Raw genomic sequence first — 21,996 nt, 5'->3', positions numbered from 1 at the left:
GCTCTGAGACACCTTTGGGTAGTGAAGGGCGGGGTATAAATCCAATCTCTTCTTCTTCTTCTTTTACCTCACAGGGTGTCTGTTGTGGGGTGGGGAAGGGAAAGGAGTTTGTAAGCCGCTCTGAGACACCTTTGTAGTGAAGGCAGGGTATAAATCCAATCTCTTCTTCTTCTTCTTTGCTTGGGTCTTGCAAACTGAAGGCCGTGGCTTCTTCTTTTCAGTCAATCCATCTCATGTTGGGTCTTCCTCTTTGCCTACTGGCTCCAACTTTTCCTAGCATTATTGTCTTTCCCAGTGAGTCTTGTTTATGAAATTATTCATGAGGTAGACAGAAAGGACTCGCCCCTCCAGTGTTCCCTCTAAGCTGAGTTAGGGTGAGCTAGCTCAGTTTTTTAGCCTCCAGCCCAGATTTTCGCCTTCGCTCAGGAAGGATGGCTCCAGAGCAAACTAATTTACACAGTAGCCAAATCGCTTGCTCACAACTTTACTGCTGGTAGCTCAACAAAGTAGAATTTTTGCTCACGAGACCCCACAGCTTAGAGGGAACATTGCCCCCCTCCCTCCAAAAAATACTAGTTGCACCCAATGAAGCTGATGGGCAGTAAATTCAGTGCAGGTCAAAGAAAGTACTTCTTCATCGAATGCACAAACTTCATTTATCCCCCTCTGCCAGCATGCGCTCTCAGCTCAACGTGCTTCACAGGGTATTGTCAGCATAAAAGGAGACAGTCATATATGCTGCCCTGAGCAAACTGAAAGATCGGTAGGTCAAAATAGGTTTACTAATGCCCATGAGGGGCCCGGCGGTGGACCTGCAAGGCCGGCGGGAGTGAATGGAAGCCCCGCAAAGGCCCTCCCTGGCCCCAGGCAGGCAGGGGTGGGGAGAGGCAGGGAGGAAGCATCTTACCCTCCCTCTTCTCCTGCCTCCTCCTGGCTGAATGAGGGCCAGAATCGGGGCGGCCGGAAGCAGGGGGCGGGGCTTCGTCATGTGCCCCGCCCCCGTACCTCACCCGGGGGAACTGCGATCCCCCGCAATCCCCTCCGAAATGACCTCTGGTCCAGACGGTACTTGGAATTCTCCAGGGATCGTGTCTGATCTCCTCAGTACAAAGATCAGGGAAACGGCATTCAGATGGTCTACTCTACTCTATAGTATACCAGCAAAATAAGAAATTGCAGAAAAACAATATCTAAATGAGTGAAATTAAAAAGTTATTGAACTGAAATACAGAATGTAGTAGAACTTGTTCCAGTGTTTTAAATGTATTAACCAAAAAAGTCTTTGTCAAAACCAAGAATAACAAAGATGTATAATATCAAAAATGAGCACAAAATACTTCCTTTATATATAACCACAGTAGTGACTCTCTCATACACATCAAAGAGAAAAGACCAAACACGTTTTGACAAAGTCTTCTTCATTGGCATGAAATATAAAACAATATACAACAGTGGGACATCACAAAAACGCAAGGAATGTATACTAAGTAAAGAGCCAGAGTTCCTTTGTATTATGCTGTTGAAACCTAAAAAAATATATATATATTTTGTAAAATACAAAATTAATTGATGGCCAATCTGGTTTTGAGTTTTGTTGCAGTTGTTCCCTTTTTGTTCAACTTAACCTACCCTAGGAGAAACAGAAGTACTACAAGCGACATTACCTCCTGGCTGAACTCCCTGCCGTTCCCGAACTCTACCCTCCAAATGCACATTCCCCAAATCTCCGAAAATTTCTCAAGACAGAGCTGGCAACCCTTTAAAAAAAAAAAAACCATGCTAGATAAATAACTTGTGGAACTCACTGGCCACTAGTTGGGGTTACAGAAATTCTTGAAGGCTAGGTTCATTAATGACCATTCGCTGTGATGGCTGAACAGAATGTTCGTATTCGGAGACGAATGAGCTGGGGAAGGAAACTACCAGAAGGAGGGCTTTGGGCTCTGTGCCTTGCTTGTATGTCTTTCAGAAGCATCTGGCTGGCCAGCTGTAAGAAACAAGGTGGTGGGTGAGACAGTCCCTTGGTCTGATCCAGCAGGGCTCTCCTTGTATTATGAGATATTCTACAAAATGCTAAGCAGGTATTTCTCCACCTGAGCCACTGCAGAGCTGGTCTTTTGCCGATAATGTTCTAGACAGCTCCTTGAGTGCCCGTGGGTGATCTTCTGGAGACACATTCTCTGCCGTTGGGACTGCAGCCTGGTTCTTGGTCATTGTCAGTCAGGCCCCTGGATGGTTCCAGACTGACCATCACTGCTGGTCCAAATGGGTTTGAAGGCCAGTAGCAGCTGACCTCCACCCTGTGAAGTGGACTTGTAGGCCCTCTGAAGGTTGCCAACTTCCAGGTGGGGCCTGGGGTCTCCCCAGAATTACAACCAAATTTCGGTAACAGTTCCTTGGAGGAAATGGCAGCTTCAAAAGGTGAACTCTATGCTATACCGTAGAGTCTTGGAGAAGTCCTAGAGTGACATCACATCCCCACTCAGCTCCTTCCACTCTCTGGAGTCCACCCTCCTCAGGCACTACCACCCCCCAAAAAAAAAAATCTCCAGGAATTTCCCAAGGTGGAACTACCAACCCTACAATATCATACTTGGACCCAGGCCTGACACATAGCTCATGAAGATAAGTGAAGATCCCTGAGGTATGGAGCTATCAAGTAACAAGTCCAACAGACCTAATGCTTTATTTTCCCCTCCCTTCCTGTAGAATCCATGATTCTCCTGGGCTCAGTGGAGCGGCCAGAGCTCCAGGGCCTTCTCCTCAGGCACCTCAGTCCAGAGCGACGTCTGCGCCTCACCAAGGAGGCGCTTCAGAAGCCTGATGAGGCACCATACGATGAGAAATCTGCATGGAAGCACGAATCCTTCGCTTTTGTGGATGAGGATGAGGATGAAGAGGAGAAGACTGAAGTGAGGAAGGGGAGGGAGACAACCCGAGACCGAGCTGCAGGGAAGGGTGAAAGAAAAAGTTAAAAAGACGCAGTGAAGGGAAGAAGGAAGGGAAAGGAAACTGAACGTAGCATAGTGGTTAAGAGGAGAAGGTGTGGGCCTTGCAGTTTTTGCTTCTAATGTTACCTCAGCCACTGATTTGACGGAGACAAGCTGCCCTTTGTCTAAGTCCCCCATCTGGCCTACTCAACATGGCCTGTTTAAAGGTTACCAGTGAGGGGTGTGTGTGTCTGTGTCTGTGTGTATTCTGCTTTTTGGGAGGGAAGTCAGCATGGTATAGCCCAATCTCATTAGGTCTCAGGAGCTAAGCAGGACCAGAACTGGGATGGGAGACTGCCAAGGAAGGGTGTGCAGAGTAGGGTTGCCAGGTCTGGGTTGGAAAATACCTGGAGACTTTGGGGGTGGATCCGGGAGAGGGCGGGGTTTGGGGAGGGGAGGGGCCTCAGCATGGTACAGTGCCAGAGAGTCCACCCTCCAAAGCGGCCATTTTCTCCAGGGGAGCTGATCTCTGTCAACTGGAGATCGGTTGTAAAAGCGGGAGATCCCCAGGCTCCACCTGGAGCCTGGCAACCCTACTGCAGAGGAAGGCAATGGTCACCCCTCCTCTGCTTCTCATTTGCCTTGAAAGCACCTTGCTGGAGTTGCCATAAATCAGCTGTAGGGTTGCCAGAACCTACCTTCAATCCAGTTGGGGGCTCTTGGGTCCTTGTCAGGGTCGTCTACAAACTCTATGTTTTTTTGCCCTCAAAACCATAGAGTTTTCCCAAGAACTAGAGCATCACCCTCCCAATGTCAGCAATCATGCCAGCGACGTGGGAGGGGGCTGTTTGGGGGTAGGGCTTCCCCCGCCGGCCTGCTGGCTGGTGGCGGATTGGATCCCCCACAATCGGGGGGGACCCCCACCTCAACCAGGGGGCTGCAACCCTAGTCAGCTGCAACTTGACTGCTCTTGCATACATACATAGCCTGCTTTTCTCTTCAATGGGGATCCAAAGTGGCTTACAGAAATACCACAATAGTGTAAATAAATAGAAGCAGACAAGCAACAAAGGTGGGCTGCAAATAAAGGAAATAAAATAAACAGAACAAATGAGAAGTACACCAATGTCTTCCTGTCCTGATCTTAAACCCACAGGGTTACTTTACTCAGGGCCACAGTCTGTGAGTCATGGGTTGAGAACCTGGAACCAAGGCCTTTGGCCCTTGCGGTAAAGCTTCGAGTATTTGCAACAAGAAGGGATACAGAAGCTCCGCCTAGACGTTCTGCAGTGGATAGATATGTTCCCAAGAATCCCCCCCCTTTCATTAAAACAACAAAATGAAAAGATCATATGACAAACGAGCAGCATAAAATCAAGAAAAGCAGCAATAGAATAATTACAAACAGCCGTGAAGGGCAAGATAAAAGGAAGAAAGAGAAAAAGCAGCAACAACATGCCCTGTTTTAGAGGGAAGTGCTAGGGAAATGCTAAATGCTGGTCCTCTAGGGAATGCCAAATCTCGTTCTGTTCTGCTTTCTCTCGATAGCTGCCTCAGCTGCCCCCATTAGCCCCCAGTCACCCAGAAGAGCCCAATGGCCCTGTGACTCCTCACAAGCCTTTGCCAGAGACACCAACTCCTCAAGAAACTCCAGGTACGGACGGTTGGGGTTGGAGCGTTCCAGCCAGGACGTAGAAGTCTGATCCTTGCTACTAAGGGGTAGGGTGGGACATAGAAAACTCTGGAACCCTCCCTCTTGGGAGATTCGCCTGCCCCCTTCTGTTGCCATTTTTCACCAGCCGGCGAAAGCTTTTTTGTTTTGTTTGGCGTTCCCTCAGCGATTCCCTCCTCCCTGCCCTATGTTTTAATTGCTGTTTTTGTATGTGTATTTTAGCTTGATTTTAATTGTTTTTATGATTTTGGTTGGTTTAAAACACGTGATTTCATTAGGTGTATTTTGTTAGCCCCACTGGTGGCCCTTGTGAGGGCAGGAAGGTGGGGTATAAATTTTGTAAAATAAATAAAAAATAGAAAGGGAGGAGAGACCAGGCATCATGTTGCCAGAGAGCGGGCGAGGATCATGAATCCTTCGTGACTCACCTTGAGAGTGGTTGTTTGGAGGAAAACAGGAACAGATGATGGATGACAGAGCAGATGGTGCCTTTTACAGATACAGAGTGCATTTCTACTACTATTGAGTACTTGCAACTCAATTTTGGGCAGATTAAGTGGCTCCAAAGAAGGTCTACCATGCATACAAATATCAGCCCTGGTAGATGTCTCTATATAAAACTATTCTCAATATTACTCAGTCCATCTTCTCACCAAGCCAGTTTTATGCCAACTGGCCTTCAGGTCATCATCACCTTCCAAGAGTTGGCTAAAATGATTGTCCTTCCTCCAAAGTCAAATATTCAAGACCTAAGCACACACGTGACCATAAATGCTAGAATGAAAGCACTGCAAAATTAACACTGACAGTTATAGTCACAGATGGCCACTTCACATGTTGTTTTAGGTGCAAATCTTAAGACCTTTTGAAGTGTACACCTAAATATGCGTGATGGGTGTAGCATACGTGTGCATCTTATAGGTATGCTTGTCAAGGAGCTCAGATTCACTGACGCTGCCTGTTGAGTGCACGCTCAGTAGCAGTTGATGCGAAAGGGCCTTGGGGATGCCGGATGATCAGTGGGTTGCAAAATGAAATCGCATTAGAGTGAATCTCGGCTCCCCTGCCCTGGTACTGAAATTCCAGACAGCAGACAAGTATTAAGAATTGCCCAATCAGACAAAAGCCCATCTAGTCTACTAGTATTTTAGTCCCAGCTGTAGCTAGCCAGACACCTCCAATTCCTTCTGTGTAGAACTTCTGTTAGTTAATAGACCTCTTGCATGAACTTGTACACCCCCCTTTATAAAGCTTTGTGTTTAATGCTGTTTTTGTATGTGTATTTTAGCTTGATTTTAATTGTTTTTATGATTTTGGTTGGTTTAAAACACGTGATTTCATTAGGTGTATTTTGTTAGCCACACTGGTGGCCCTTGTGAGGGCAGGAAGGTGGGGTATAAATTTTGTAAAATAAATAAAAAATAGAAAGGGAGGAGAGACCAGGCATCATGTTGCCAGAGAGCGGGCGAGGATCATGAATCCTTCGTGACTCACCTTGAGAGTGGTTGTTTGGAGGAAAACAGGAACAGATGATGGATGACAGAGCAGATGGTGCCTTTTACAGATACAGAGTGCATTTCTACTACTATTGAGTACTTGCAACTCAATTTTGGGCAGATTAAGTGGCTCCAAAGAAGGTCTACCATGCATACAAATATCAGCCCTGGTAGATGTCTCTATATAAAACTATTCTCAATATTACTCAGTCCATCTTTTCACCAAGCCAGTTTTATGCCAACTGGTCTTCAGGTCATCATCATCTTCTGAGAGTTGGCTAAAATAGGTGGTAAATGATTGTCCTTCCTCCAAGGTCAAATATTCAAGACCTAAGCGCACACGTGACCATAAATGCTAGAATGAAAGCACTGCAAAATTAACACTGACAGTTATAGTCACAGATGGCCACTTCACACGTTGTTTTAGGTGCAAATCTTAAGACCTTTTGAAGTGTACACCTAAATATGTGTGATGGGTGTAGCATACGTGTGCATCTTATAGGTATGCTTGTCAAGGAGCTCAGATTCACTGACGCTGCCTGTTGAGTGCACGCTCAGTAGCAGTTGATGCGAAAGGGCCTTGGGGATGTCGGTTGATCAGTGGGTTGCAAAATGAAATTGCATTAGAGTGAATCTCTGCCCCCCTGCCCTGGTACTGAAATTCCAGACAACAGACAAGTATTAAGAATTGCCCAATCAGACAAAAGCCCATCTAGTCTACTAGTATTTTAGTCCCAGCTGTAGCTAGCCAGACACCTCTAATTCCTTCTGTGTAGAACTTCTGTTAGTTAATAGACCTCTTGCATGGACTTGTACAGTCTCCGCACCCCCCTTTATAAAGCTTTGTGTTTAACTTATTGTAGTGTATTCAAAGCTGCCTTGAATGCATGATATGTTGTGAAACATCTCATTGAAGTGTAATGTTAAGCTTCGTCCTGGGCTAGGATCCAAATCCATCCAATCGTGTTACTAGCCCAGGAAGCACCTAACCAATTACTTTCAAGCAAGCTCCCTGGGCGGGAACATCCGTGATTGGTCCTTATGTGAACAACCTTATTGGTTGGTATTTGTACAGTGGGTGTGGCTACATTAGCCGGGAATGTTTAAAAGCAGGGCAGCTGCAATGTAAAGGCTGTTCTGGCTATCAGATGTTGATCCGTGTTGGAGTTGTGTTGGAGTGGAAGAATAAAGCTGTGTTCTTGCTGAATCACTCTCCGACTGCTTTGTTAAGCGAGCGACTTAACACTTATGGAGTTCTCTTCCACAGGAGATGATAACAGCTGCCAGCAGAGGTTGATTTGTAAAGGAAAAATAGAATAATTCATGGAGGACAGGTCCGTCATCCTACTGGTTGTCAGACAGGCCATTCCCTAGGCTGACAATTCTAGCTCCTTCCATCCCATGTATTCACGCTGCTCAGTATTCTGTGGCTTCTTTGATACGTCCTGTTGATTCTTTCCCTTGGTACTTACAAAGTGGCCTCGTTCTACCAACAGGGACCTTCTCCCAGTTGAGCTGCTGCCGCCTGACTAGCTGTTTTGCTTCCTTGGAAATCAAAGCCCTTTCATGAGAGATCGTTTCCTGTCTTGTGATAACTCAATATTATAGCTGATAAATATAAGGAGAAACGAAATCTTATATTTACAATATAAGAGAATACTTCAGACAGTCCAGTGATGTAATAATTTGTAGATAGCCGTTGTTAACCTAGTACTGAGTAATGTAACTGATCATTCAAATAAATGAATAACAGTGATAATAATAAAAAGAAATCAAAGAACTCCCTCTGGTTAGCATCCTACAGCTGCAGAATTTGTTTATCTGGCCTGGGTTTTGGAAGGGGGCGGAGGAAAACGGCTGCCTGACAATCTGGTCTCCCACACATTTCCTCTCCTTCTCTTCCTTCCCACAGGCAGGAGATTCTGGCGACTGACGAGGCAGCTCCTGTGTTTTTACCACCCTCCGCCTCAACCGGAGCTGACTGAGCAGGTGAGGAATCTGAAAGGCCCTCCTGTGCCCAGCTGTTTGAAAAGAAGCCTGATTATTACAGTGGAGAAGCGAAGGACCAGGCTAGAAAAATCTCTGGGAGATCTATGAAAAACAACTTGGGTCGGTGAATCGTGGGGACGGGGATTTCAGACCAGGGCTAGGTACCATACAGACAGGTAGTACTTTCCACATACACCACTGGAAAGTGCTGTCACGTCACAGCTGACTAGGGTGTACAAAAGAAATCTGGGTTTATTCGGATCTGGATCGGTTGGAACCAAAAAATATTCGTACTTCTGAATACACTCGAATACCAGTATTGGTATTTCACTGGTATTTGGATCAGTATTTGGAAACCCGAATATATTTGGCTCCATTATACCCCATGGCAGTGATGGCAAACCTTTTAGAGACCGAGAGCCCAAACTGCGACCCAAAATGCACTTATTTATCGCAAAGTGCCAACACGGCAATTTAACCTGAATACTGAGGTTTTACTTTAGGAAAAAACAACTCATACATTAACTTAAGATGATCCAAACAAAGTAAGGAACGCAATCCCAAATGCTTTCATTTACTTAAAATTATTTGGCAGAGAATTCGACACTTTAATGATGGTCTGGGCCTGGCTGGGGCGATGGCATGCATGCCCACAGAGAGGGCTCTGAGTGCCACCTCTGGCACCCGTGCCATAGGTTCGCCACCACTGCCCTAAGGGGACTGAGAGGAAAGGGATTTAAACTCTAAATACCTGTAAATACATACCTTTAAATAAACTTTAAATAGGAAAGGGATACCTTCCCTTCGCTGGAAAGTCCTACAGCAAGGGCCGCAGGACTCTGCAAGTAGCCAAGCCCGAATAAAAACAGAATAATACCTGCTTTTATTTGGGGGATTCCTACTTTGGTAGCCGAATACAGATCTCTGATTGGGGGAAGTCAGTGGCTTCTGTCCCGTGACTCCACTCAACCGCGGTTGAAGCCTTCCTCTAGCCAAATAGGAAGAATCACATCTGTCAGGGGAAGTCTCCTTGGGCTGGGGGAAGTGCGCGGACTTCTCCACTTGCACCTGGCTGGATGAAAAACCCATACACACAAATGCAGATACATTGCATACATATAAGCATCAGCACAATACAGATAAAAACACATTTTAATCCCACCTGCTAACAACTCAACCACGGTTGAAGCTTTCCTCTAGCCAAATAGGAAGAATCACATCTGACAGGGGAAGTCTCCTTGGGCTGGGGGAAGTCTTCTCATCTTTTTTCTGATCTTGGCTTTGGTTTTCAATTCCCCTCAGGATTCAACGGACATTGTAGATACCATGAAGCCAGAGGAGGTAAGTCTGGAAAAGCTGATGTGGGAGAGCCAACAGGAAATCCCCACAAATTTGGTCTTGTTTATGGTCGAAAAATAATCACGGCCCTCTTTCTTGTCAGCTAGCAATTGGACCCTTTTGCTTTCTGATCCTACAAGCAGGGACAGCCCGCGGTGTGTCTGTGCCTAAGGTGGAAAAGCCACCACTCCATTAAAAGAGTTAGAATACATTTTATAACTGACACAACTCAGCGTTAGTTTCCTTAAGAGTTTAGAGCACTGGTTCCCAAAGTGGGCAGTACCGCCCCCTGGGGGGCACTGGAAAGATCCAGGTGGGCGGTAGGAGCCTTGTGTGCAATTGGGGGGCGTTGAATAAAAATAAGGGGGCAGTGGAAGCATAAAGAAGAGTCCAGAGCCTATCTAAAGCAGCCTTTTCCTGCCTTCCCTGGGATGAGGGAAGGAGGTGGAGGTGGAGAGGGGTCCCCACAGCCAATCACAGCCATGTATTTGCAAATTGCAAATGCATGTGCACCCTTATAAGACTGGTGTTGCTGCTGGGTTATTATGTGGTGGCTGCTGCTGGCCTCTGGTCTCAGACCAACAACATCTTTCTTTACTCACAACATCTTTCTTTACCATGTGCAAATTTGTCACTGCATCTTTTTGTCCACTTCTTGAAGGTAGATTTGCAGGGGAGCACTGAGTAATTTTTTTTTCTGAAAAGGGGGCGGTAGGCCAAATAAGTTTGGGAACCTCTGGTTTAGAGGATGTCTCATAGCCAGACCTGGGGGAAAGCAGGGGGGTCGTCTTTTCTGTTTATCCAAAACGGAGCATGTGGGTGAGGTAGAGTCGTCAACACCAGGCATAATGCCATAGAGTCCATCCTCCAAAGTAGCCATTTCTGGGAACTGATCTAGTAGCCATTTCTGGTAACTGATCTCTGTAGTCTGGAGATAAGAGGTAATTCTGGGAGAATTCCAGGCCCCACCTGGAGGTTGGCAACTCTAGGTTGCAGGCAGCTACACCACTGCCTCTCCCCCTTTATGTTGCTGTCCTTCGTTACTTGAAGTATTTTTTTCTTCCATTTCACTGTTGGAGCTAGGCTAGGAGGTGGCGAAATGCTTCAATTAATGGAAGGATGTGAGGTCAGGAGGAAGTCAGCTGTGCTTGGGAGGTGGGGGAATTGTTTTTCTCTGCCTCCTTTCCACGTAAGCCAGTAGACAAATGGGTTCCCCATTCTCCTCCTATTTGGCCCCATGTGGCAGAGGGAGAATGAGTTACGCCAAAGTCTTCCCATTTCACTGTTGGAGCTAGGCTAGGAGGCGGGGAAATGCTTCAACGAATGGAAGGATGTGAGGTCAGGAGGAAGTCAGGGTTTACCACCCAAGCTGTGCTTGGGGGGGGAAATTGCTTTTCTCTGCCTCCTTTCCATGTAAGTGGGTAGACAAATGGATTCCCCATTCTCCTTCTATTGGGCCCCAGGTGGCTGAGGGAGAATGAGTTACGCCAAAGTCTTCATGGGGAAAAATGGTTTCTGAGGAGGCATTCCGAGTTCTGAAAGTGAGTCTCAAACATAAGGAAACAGCGAGGGGAAAATGGTCAGAGTTGAGGGGAGCTGAATCCTTCTTAGGGTCCAGGAGTGGCACCCTGAGGACAGAGCTTCCATGGGCCATGGGACCACATAGGAGTGCAAAGTGTGTGTGTGTGTGTGTGTGCGTGAACCCTTCTTTCCTGTGTCAGATAGAAGCTTGGGAGGAGGAGGAGCTGGAGAAAGAGGTGTGCTTCGACAGCTGCCGCATAGACCCTTCTCCCTTTCAGCTGGTGGAGAGGACATCCCTGCACAAGGTGGGTGTCTGCCGTGCCCCTTTCTGTCAATCTCTGCACTGCTTTGCCCGCCCACCCTGGCTCCCTAAATGAGTCTCCTTCCTGCTCTCACTCTTGGGTCCTTGCATCTTACCAACGCTGAATTCACTGGATTCAAGAGACTTGCCTTTCTTCTTTTTGCACCCGCACGAGACCTATAGCTAAATATTTAATGTTCACCTCTTGCTTTCCTAGGACCTCTGATTTCTGGCCACTGTCTCTGCCTTACCCCCATCCCCTGGCCACTTCAGCTCTCCTGCTTCCCACGGTTTTCTTGTCTCTCCTGTTCCTTTGGAGCACATAGCCTCCTCCTGCACCTAAGCCAGATCTGCAGTCTGTGACTCATGGCACAGAATGAACACATCCTCAACCCGACTTCTCCCTCGCTGTGTTTGATAGCCAAGCGTGTACTCTCAAGTCACTTCTGACTTATGGTGACCCTAGGAAATAATGTCCTGCAAAGTGTCCTAATCATGAACAGCCCCGCTCAGGTCTTGCACACTGAGGGGCGTGGCTTCCTTGATGGAGTCCATCCATCTCACGTTGGGTCTTCCTCTTTTCCTGCTGCCTTCCACTTTCCCCAGAATTATTGTCTTTTCCAATGAGTCCTGTCTTCTCATGGTGTGACCAAAGTACAATAGCCTCAGTTTCGCATGACTGGTAGACAATGTTCCCTCTAAGCTGTGGAGTCTTGTGAGCAAAACTTCTACTTTGTGAGCTACTGGCATTAAAGCTGTGGGCGAGTGATTTGGCTACAGCAGAAATTAGTTGGCTCTGGAGCCCTCCTTCCTGAGCCAAGGCAAAAATGTGAGCCGGAGGCTAAAAAACTGTGAGCTAGCTCACACTAACTCAGCTTAGAGGGAACACTGCTGGTAGACCGTAATCCCTTCCGAGAGGACCTTTCTCCATTTCCTTCCCTCCAGCCAAGCTTCCTGCCCCCACCTCCTTGCCTCTGAAGTCCCAGCTGGATGAAAAGTAGCCACTAGGCGAAGAATCAAGCACTCTTCTTCACACCTGCTCTTTCTGCCTTGCAAATTGCCCCCTCAAAACATTACTTGGCAGAAGAGGCACAAGGGCTGGGATCTCCAAATACACAGGTGGCCGCACTCCAGGCTTCAGTGAGTGCCAAGCTTTGTTAATAAGAAATAGAATAGTTTTCTTTGACTAAAGAGGAAATGTGTTTTCTCTGTCGCAACAGGTACCTTGCCTTTGCAGATTAGGATGTGCAAGAGGTGCCCTGTCTCCCTAATTCAGCGCCTTGTAAGGGAGATGCTCTCAATTAAAACTGGGACCACAAGAGCTCTCAGTGCTAAGGGTCACCTCTTTAACAAAGCTTCTGTTCCTCTTTATACACAGCATTGACTGCAGGAAGCGGTAGCTTGGTCGCATCTGCCTTTACGGAGACCAGGCCCGGGAAGGCTGAATGCAGGAATTATTGTTCTGACTCATTGATCTTCATTGTGTTGCAGTCCCAGCTAGAACTGGAAATGGTGCCGGTCAGCATGGGAGTGCTTTTTGCGAACATGATACAGCAGTAAAAATCAGATTCCTTGCATCCTCTGACTCAGGCTGCAAACTGTAGCTGAGTTTAATCAGATTTTCATCCACTGAGAAAGTGAGCCGGATTAACTGAACAGCAGGTTGTTTTTTTTAATATGGCTACTTGGTGAACTCAGAAGCTGTGCACACTTGGGTTATATTTGTTTCAGTAAAAGACATTTCTCCTCCTCTCCGCTCCAAGTCTGGAGCCTTCTTTTGGTGCAAGCAGCTGCCAGAATTAGAGAGGTTTAGGAACATAAGAGATGCCAATGTTGGATCAGGCCAGTGGCCCATTCAGTCCAACACTCTGTGTCACACAGTGGCCAAAAATACCAGGTGCCACCAGGAGGTCCCCTAGCGGGGCCAAAACTCCAGAAGCCCTCCCACTGTTGCCCTCCAAGCACCAAGAATACAGAGCATCCCTGCCCCAGACATGGTGTCCCATCTATATCTTGTGGCTAATAACCACTGATGTATCTCTGGTCGATATGTGTATGCCCTAGAGGACATCTCCCGCTGCTGGCACACATTCAGTCCTGTAGCCAGGATGGTTTTTTTGGGGGGGGGGGGCGCTCTAATTAAATTAATTAAATTTAGTTGAATTAGAAGAGAGGAGGGAGAAAGAAGGAGAGGAGCCAGTGCTATCCGCTGCTTTGGTTCAGCCCTTTGGGGAGGAACCGGTCCAGACTGTCCCCAGCAGCCATGCCAGGAGAGCTGGCATGTTGCTGCCGCCTTTTCCCAGAAGCATGGCTCCCCCTTGGTCCCCCCAGCAGGTGAGAGCAAGGCGGCAGGGAGTGCGGCAAGCACGCCTGCTCCTCCCGAGTTTCCACAGAGGCGCACTGGAGAGGCGTGTGCCGAGTCTGCTTCTTGGCTGGCGTGCCTGGGGGGCTGCAAGAGAGGCATGCTGTAAGAGCTGTGTGGGGCAGAACAGAGGGAATTGAAGCCAGAAAGATCTTGCTCTGCTGAGGCCGTGTGGCTACAGGCTGCACCAGCTAATCTGAGGAGGGAGGGAGGAATCAATCAGTCGCAGGCAAGGGTGTAGACTTTCCAATTTCCGGGGGGGGGGGGCTGGGGCTGGGCCAGAGGCATTGCTTTGCTAGGAGCAAGGGTGGCTCCCGGGGGAGGCTGAGCACCTTCCTGAAAATTTCGGCGGGGGCTGAAGCCCTGCCGCCCCCACGAAGATTATGCCTATGGTCGCAGGTGCTTTGGGCTGGCGTGGCAGTGGTGCGGCTGAAGAAGTATTGCTGAAATTTGAAATTAAAAGGGGGAGCGCAGCAAATTCAATAGGGGTTGGTGACTCTTGTGTCCCACAACTGGCCTTGCCTACATTATTGAGCAGTGTAGTAGGATTCAAGCCATAACCTCATATTTGCTTTCTACAATTGCATAATTGATGACACGGTATTGTGTGTTATTGTCTCACTTCAGCTTGTTCTCTGTACCAACAAAACATTTAACTTGTTGGATAGGTGGCATCTCTGTTTCTAAATGTTTGGTCCCATCGGAGATTTCGTGTCTCTGCTGTTCTTGGAGTTGCTTCTTAGAGCAGCCAACTTTGGTTGGGAGATTCTTGTAGATTTGGGGCCAGTATCTGGGGAGGGTGGAGTTTAGGGGGTGGAAGGCGCTCAGCGGGGACACGATACCACAGAATCCAGTCTCCAAAGCCGCCATTTCCTCCAGGGGATATGATCCATGTAGTCTGGAGATTAGTTGTAATTCTGGGCTCTGCACTCCCCACTGGACGTTGGCAGTCCTATTACGGTTTGTGTACAACATTCACCATGGGCCTATGGCTTTGTTATGAGTTTGAAGTAATCCATTTCCCCCCTCCCCCCCCTCTTCCTGTCTCCCACCTCTCTCCCTCACAGACACATACCTTGTTTTCTTTGCTGGGCCTCACCCATGCCTACGTAACCAGCACGGGGAAGCTGAAAGGCGTGATTGCATTACAAGAGGTAAATGAAACCTGGCTGGCCTGATATCCAGTGCTTTGTTCTATATCAAAAAGTTTCACCATCAGTTGGGAAGAGCCTGGCGGAGCCAGAAGGTCCTCGTTTTTGCTCACTCCGGTTTAAGACAGGCCATAATATACTGAAAGGGAACTGAAAGTGATACAGCAGAGGCCTGGCTTCCCGTGCCGTGCAGCCTTCTCTCTCGTTCCATCGTCGCACTTGGTCAAGCCAGTTCTGTGGATTTTTGAATTTTTTTTTTTTTAAGTTCAGAATCTGCTTACCTAGGGTTTGCCAAGTCAGAAACCTACCGGAGCGGGGGACTCCCAGCCGTCGTCTGGAGTGCCGCATCTACGTCACCTGGAAGTGACGTGGGTACGCCGCATGCTGGGGGCGGGACCACGACCATCCGAGGGAAAACCATAGAGTTTTCCCTCGGATGACAGTGGCCCCGCCCCCAGCGTGCCCGCCGTACCCGCGTCACTTCCGGGTGACGTGCACGTGGCTGTGGAGTTCCCCCCGGGGACCGATCTGCCGGCGGCGGGGAACGGGCCTCTGGGGCGGGGGTTTCCCCGCCCCCCGGGGGGACTTGGCAAGCCTATGCTTACCAGAAGTGGAATGACATTCCATATCTCATCTAATTCAAATAATTCTCAGTTCTTTGGGCCTGTTTCTAGGCTCTGCTTTCTGTTATCAAGCCTATCTGTACTGGTCTGCCTCCCCCCCAAACCATTTGGAGAAACCATTTGGCAATTTTTTGACCATATATATATATATGTATGTATATATGTATGTATATATATATATATGTATATATATATGTATATATATATGTATATATCCATATTACAAATCTGTATCAATTTTATAATAGTTTATCTGCCATGGCTTGCCCTAGAGAATCCTGGGCACTATATTTTAGTAAGAGTGCTGAGAATTCTCCATAAGGGGTTGCTTGTCTCCAGAGTCCCCTGTGATGAGAAATTATAGCTACCAGCAGATGCTCACGAGTTTTGCAGGGTGGGTATCATTCTCCCTCTTTGTTGCCGAGTGCTCCAGGCCCAGCGGTGGCGTTCAGGAGGCACTCTGAACACCACCACTGTGGCAAGCCTGGAGCAGCTCCCTGGACTCTGCTGACACCAGGGGTTTAACCCCCCCCCCAAAAAAAACTACTTCATTTTCAGATTTTAATGCAAACATGGCCAGGGGTCCCCCAGGTCTGCAAAACTATCTGTTTACAGTCAGTGTGACCCTGATCTGTGGATTTAGATATCTGCAGATTGGGCTATACTTGACTATTAGAATATAAGATTACATCACTTGAGTCTGTAGTATGGGTATGCCCAGGGGTCATTTCCTGCAGGAGTGCACAGGAGCGGAGCTCCGGCAGTAAAGAGCCCAGGGGGGCGGGCACATGCAACAAAATGAATTGTGTGCTGGAATCTTTATGAGCTCCCAAGTGTCTGTTTACATGGGGGCGTTCCTGATCAGTTCTAATTAATTCGCCATCTCTCTCTGAACCTCTCAGCTCCAGAAAGCAATTGAAGGCTCCACGAGCTCTGGCGTCCAGCTGCGCCCTCCCCTCGCCAGCTTCCGTGACGCCACCCAGACCTCAACCAAGGAGCAGGCTAAGTGGGCCACGCAGGCATGGAGCAAGCCCAGCGTCAACATGGCGCCTGGGGGGACCACTGAGGACTCAGGGACAGACACCTCCGTGGCCCCTGGTTGTCCATGCCCACAAACATCTTCCAGCCCAAAGGACAGGAAAGGGACACGCTCCATGTCGGTTGCCGATATGGAACTGGAGGAAATGGAGCGTACCGGCCCGGCCGCTGAGAACATCTCAGACATCTTGAAGGACCTCGACCTGCACGCCTCCGACCTGGATGAGGAGGACGAAGATGTGCCGCTATAATTGTACACGGAAGGGGGCCCAACCCGCCCCCTTCACCAAGCTACCCCTGCTACACTCGTGCTTTGGGGAGAGTCCTGTGGCCCGCCCCGTCTGGCTCTTATGGATGGCGACTCATGCCGCAGGACTTGGGCTAAATGGACCGGCTCTCCTGCCACTTTCAATGTGTGGAAGGGGGTACACGGGAGGGACCTGGGCTGGAGGAATCCGGGAATACATCCTCTCCTTGTGCTTCCTTCGAAAATGGTGATAAAAGTGTGTGAAGTGCTCCGTAGGGCTGCCTTCCCTGCCGGGGAGACGTTCGTGGCAAAAGGTGAGGTAATCTCCCCGTCAGCTGAAGCCGCCCGCCTCCCCCGTTGCCAACAGCATGTCGTATCTGTCACCGTTTCTCTTACCTCGTTCGATACAACACCTGCCGACTCACAGCATGGTCTGGAGGAGAGGCAGCAGGAGGATTTAACAGAGGGTCGGTCCACCTGTCGAAATAACCCAGCCCTGTTTAGGAACATGTCCAGAATGAGAAGGGAAAACTGCTTCTCGTGTAGTCCCCCTTTTTGCGGTGTCTTTCCCAAATGTAAAACTGACCCTGCCCTCAGGACTGTGTTTCATATCTTTCACAAGCCCCTTTCGCCTCTGCCCTTAGAACACGTCTTCTCTGCCAGACCCCCGACCTCCTCCCGCCTTCCCACCCAGAAATCTCCACTCACCTGTTCGAAACTTCCACCCAGGCATTTCTTTGGGGCTAAACGGAAGTAGGATGAGAAGAACTAGAAGCAGGGCTTATTTTAGGCCTGTTCAGAAGTTATAGTGAACATACAAACATCCTGCCTGCACGGGCATACATCTGTTTGTGAGAGCCAACGCACGTTCCCTTTACAAATGAAACCGGGGACCAGTACCTGGATAAATGCGTAGTTTGAATCACACATTCAGAATGTAGCATGAGAATGACTTAATGTACAGATGAAGAAAAATCAAGTGCACACTGTACTTAGATTGTATGGGCGTTCACTTCAACTGGTGAATAGGGCCTCTGTGTTAAAGTGTGTGTGGGTGGGTGGTATGCCCCAGACACGGGAGAAAAATAAGGTAATGGCAGGAAAGGAGCCTGCTGGATTTTCATTATTTAATCTGTATATTTCTCTACGATACTCAGGGCTTTCTGAAAGCTGAAGATTCCTGTGCCTTGATTCATTGGAGCGCACTAGGAGCAGCTGAGTCCTTTTGAAAAAGCAAAAATCCTGCCAATTAGCTGTTCGGCAAGGAAGGGTGTGTGTGCATAAATTAAGCCCCCTCACTGTGATTTTTTTTTGGGGGGGAAGGGAGGGGGTAATGGTTTCTGCATGCAGCTGCAGCAGATGGATTGCAGAAGTGAGCTGTATGGACGGAGCCAGGCGGGGGCGTGCTGTTCCCCAGGAAGCTAGGGATGTGCGCACAGAGGTCTGCTTCCGCATAGCGGGATTGGGGTGCTAGCTAGGAGCAAAATGGCAAAAGCAGAGGTCTCAGGTCACTAGATTGTGTAAGGCTGTATATATATGTGTGTGGGTGGCTCCTAGAGCTCCTGTTCTTCTTTTCTTTTTCTTTTGTAATGCACTTGTCTTAATCATAAGCAATCCAGGTAAGGAAATGGGGGTGATGGGAAATAAAGAGAACGACTGCTTCTGAAGGGCGTGCTACGAATTTATAGAGGCTATTTATTTATTTTTAGCAGTTTCACAGTCATTTTGATCCCCTCCTACAAATCCTGGAAACTGTAATTTGGTGAGGTTGCCAAGAATCCTGTTAAAGATCCTCAGCAGTGTTCCCTCTAAGCTGAGTTAGTGTGAGCCAGCTCAGTTTTTTAGCCTCCAGCTCACACATTTTTGTCTCCGCTCAGGAAGGAGGGCTCCAGAGCAAACTAACTGATGCAGCAGCCAAATCGCTCGCTCACAGCTTCAATGCCAGGAGCTCACAAAGTAGGATTTTTGCTCACAAGACTCCATGGCTTAGAGGGAACATTGATCCTCAGTGTGCCTTTAACCAATCTACCTGTCCCAGGTGAGAAAGAATGACTACTGAGTGCCACTCCCATTTCAGTCTGTAGTTTAACTATAGCTTCTGAAACCTTCCGTTATTTAATTCATTCTTGTTTCCCTGCTGCAATGGCAGGGCTGCCAGCTCCGGGGGTGGGGGGTCTAGCTGTTTTCATAGAATCATAGAATGTTAGAGTTGGATGGTACCTTAAAGGTCATCTAGTCCAACCCCCTGCACTCTGCAGGAGCATAGCCAAAAGATAGCCCTGCAACATACCCGAAAGATGGTCGTCCAGCCTCCGCTTTTCTCCTGGGGAACTCGTTTCTGTAAACTGGAGATCTGTTTGTTGATTCTGGGCCCTACCCAGAGGTTGGTAACCCTTCCCCGCAGCCAAAGAGGTCATCCCCAAATTATACACTCCACGACATTGGCTGCTGCAGTGCCAGTGTCTCTGGAGCACACAGATCTAATAATCAGTGTGGCTCCTAAACTGTATTTGGCCTGTGGCCTGGAAGAGAGAGAATGCACTTGCATTGGTTGAGCACCTGCAAGGAACTATCCATCTCTGAAGGAGCCAAGAGCTTCACCGTCTACCCCATAGTCCTGCCAAGATGTTCCAGGAGAAAAAGATTAAAACACAGCACTTGTCAGAGGGAGAATTTGTGAGCACTGAGGGCGATAAAGACATAATCACTCCAATGAGAAGCAAGGCTCCCTCTAAGCCATGGAGTCTTGTGAGCAAATATTCTACTTCGTGAGCTACTGGCATTAAAATGGTGAGCGAGCGATTTGGCTGCTGCATGAATTAGTTTGCTTTTGGAGCAATTCTTCGTGAACTAGGACAAAAATGTGTGAGCCGGAGGCTAAAAAACGGTGAGCTAGCTCACACTAACTCAGCTTAGAGGGAACACTGATGAGAAGTCTCCTGGGCAAAAAGCAGGATCTTTTCTATACGATTTCTGGGGGGTTGGGGAGGAGACAGAATAGAAGTGCAGAAATTTAGCTGGTGAAGTTTTTCCTGTTGGCACATCTTCCTGCTGTGGAGAAAATTCAGCCACTGAATGCTCCTGTTAAAGGTACACAAATCCTTGTTAGAGGGAAAGGGTGCTATCCATTCTGTGCTTTTCAGCAGAGCCCAGGTGTCCCCCCCCCTTTCAAATTCATTAAATGGGATTATAATCCACAATTCTATACAGGGGTCATAATTAGATACTTCTGCATAACGGGCAGATTTCACACTCTGCCGAGTCCTTTGCTGTTATTGAGAAAGAGAGGGGGAAAAGACAGTTCTCCCCTTACAAAACACTTAGGTTTGTTTCTGTTGATCATATCAGCCTGTAATTTCAAACCTGGTAAAGCCAGGTTCTTTGCCAAGAGTTAAGGAGGACACGGCCAATTCCCCTCATAATCAGCCCAGATCAGTTTTCCCTCCTAAGGCCCTGCTGGCCATACAGCACTGATCTTGCAAATGACCTTTTAGAGACTCTGCGAATACCTTGAGCCGGCCTTATCCAAATCCACTGTCTCCAGGAAGGTGTGTTGGGGGCTGAATCTCACACATAGTTGGATGTGCTTGCACTCTTGGGTCTTCCTTGCCTGCACTTGGGGCCTATCTACAATTTTGGCTAGGTTAACAATCTTCAAAACCCCTCAAAGCTGTGGTAATACATAGAAAATATATTTATTTATTCATACATACAAGTTGAGAAATGGATACAATGACCGGACATGTACTTTTATTTTTTTTAAAGGCCGGGATATGGCTGAGTTCTCACTGAAGTTCTATACCTTTGCTGGAGCAGTAACACTTCAGACTGCAGGAAAGGGATCACATGACAGAATGCGCCTCCAATCCCCCCCATGTAGAAAGCTAGCATGTCAGGGAAAAGATTCTAGCCTAGTCTTGTATGGAGGAGCATTCTTGTGTGTGTGTGTGTGTGTGTCCCTAGTACAGGCTAACCATACCATTGAGAACTAGGGATCCCAAGTCCCCCCAGGGGGCGGGGAAACCCCCGCCCCAGAGGCCCGTTCCCCGGCGCCGCCGGATCGGGCCCCGGGGGGGAACTCCTCCCCGACTTGCGCGTTACCAGGAAGTGACGTGGGCACGCTGGGTGCGGGGCCACGGCCATACAAGGGAAAACTCTATGGCCGGCGTCATAACGTCACTTCCTGGTGACGTGCATGCGGCGTGTGCGCACTTCACACGCGCGCTCTGGGAGCCACCCAGGAGTCCCCCGCGGAGGAGGTAAGTGACACTTGGCAACCCTATTGAGAACTAGGTTTAGGTTATAAAGCACGGTATTGAAGAAATTTATAGTAAGAATATGTTGCTATTTATTTGCTGTTTATACTAGCGGTATTGAGAAGTATGTTTTCAATGTGTTACCCTAGCTCTGAGCGCACAGGTTTTATATGCAGTTTTGTGAGCTAGGCTACTGCTCCTTTTACTTCTAGTCCAGTGGAACTCGCTACACGGTTCATGGGGAGCCACATTTGTAGTTTCCATCAGCCAACAAAGTCACCCTAACTTCCATCCCTGACATAAGGCCTGCACCTCAGGGAGGCTCGCAGCTTACCTCTTCTTCCGGAAGCAGTTATTTCAAGGTTGGAAACCACCTGCCCACCATGTGCCCCGCTAGACAAGGGCCTTGTCCACTTTCCTGAAAAATGGGGCAGGTGTCACGCTGGGGAATAATGGTGCTCAAAAGCGCCACAGGTGGTATGTCAAAGAGCCACTGAAGCCACTGTTTGACACCATCAGTCTTCAACAGATAGCACTTAAATGGCTCCAGGAAAAGCAGAAACTGTCCAAATACTTGCCAGATTGCTCTTCAGAGAGAAGGCAGGAAACATTCTTCTGATATTTTCCCTCCATACTGTAAACAAGACAATTTTCTTCAGAGGCAGAGAAACTTATGTTCCTTGGGATGCTCTAGTCCCTCATGTTTTGCTGTTAACCCAGTTCTTTGTTCCTGTAGTCCTGATTTTCTGGATTGTTCTGTATTCTTTCAGGGACTCCCCCCCCCAATAATTATTTTCTCATCATTTTGAGAGGGGGGGGATATATATATATATATATATATCGGCATAGACCTTAGTAGCTTTCACTGTCAACTGTTGTCCAAACATCATTTCTACAGAGGGAAAGGAACAGGTCAGGTGAGGCCCATTCCCCCACCCACCCAAAATGTCAGCACTGCTTTTTAAGAAATCCTAAAAAAATTTATTACTTTAAATTAACACAGTAACCTACCTGAGGACACTCTATCTTCCAACTGTTCCATTACATTGTTGTGTGGATATACACTAAGGCC

At 48.0% G+C, this 21,996-nt stretch overlaps 1 protein-coding gene across 1 annotated transcript in view; it reads left to right on the top strand.

Moving 5' to 3' along the window:
- CLCN1 (chloride channel, voltage-sensitive 1) overlaps positions 1 to 18,334 on the top strand; it is an 82,224-nt gene extending 63,890 nt beyond the window's left edge. The window contains exons 17-23 of the mRNA XM_015428122.1: positions 2,710 to 2,912; positions 4,479 to 4,584; positions 8,011 to 8,087; positions 9,390 to 9,428; positions 11,147 to 11,251; positions 14,677 to 14,763; positions 16,286 to 18,334. Of these exons, the coding sequence (XP_015283608.1) occupies positions 2,710 to 2,912; positions 4,479 to 4,584; positions 8,011 to 8,087; positions 9,390 to 9,428; positions 11,147 to 11,251; positions 14,677 to 14,763; positions 16,286 to 16,672 (1,004 nt within the window). The 3' untranslated portion in view covers positions 16,673 to 18,334. The remainder of the gene's footprint in view (positions 1 to 2,709; positions 2,913 to 4,478; positions 4,585 to 8,010; positions 8,088 to 9,389; positions 9,429 to 11,146; positions 11,252 to 14,676; positions 14,764 to 16,285) is intronic.
- Positions 18,335 to 21,996: the final 3,662 nt, after the last annotated feature.

The sequence above is a fragment of the Gekko japonicus genome, unplaced genomic scaffold (genome assembly GCF_001447785.1).
Source record: "Gekko japonicus isolate JY-2015 unplaced genomic scaffold, Gekko_japonicus_V1.1 scaffold1321, whole genome shotgun sequence".
NCBI lineage: Eukaryota > Metazoa > Chordata > Lepidosauria > Squamata > Gekkonidae > Gekko > Gekko japonicus.
This window is presented reverse-complemented; position numbering and strand designations above follow the sequence as displayed.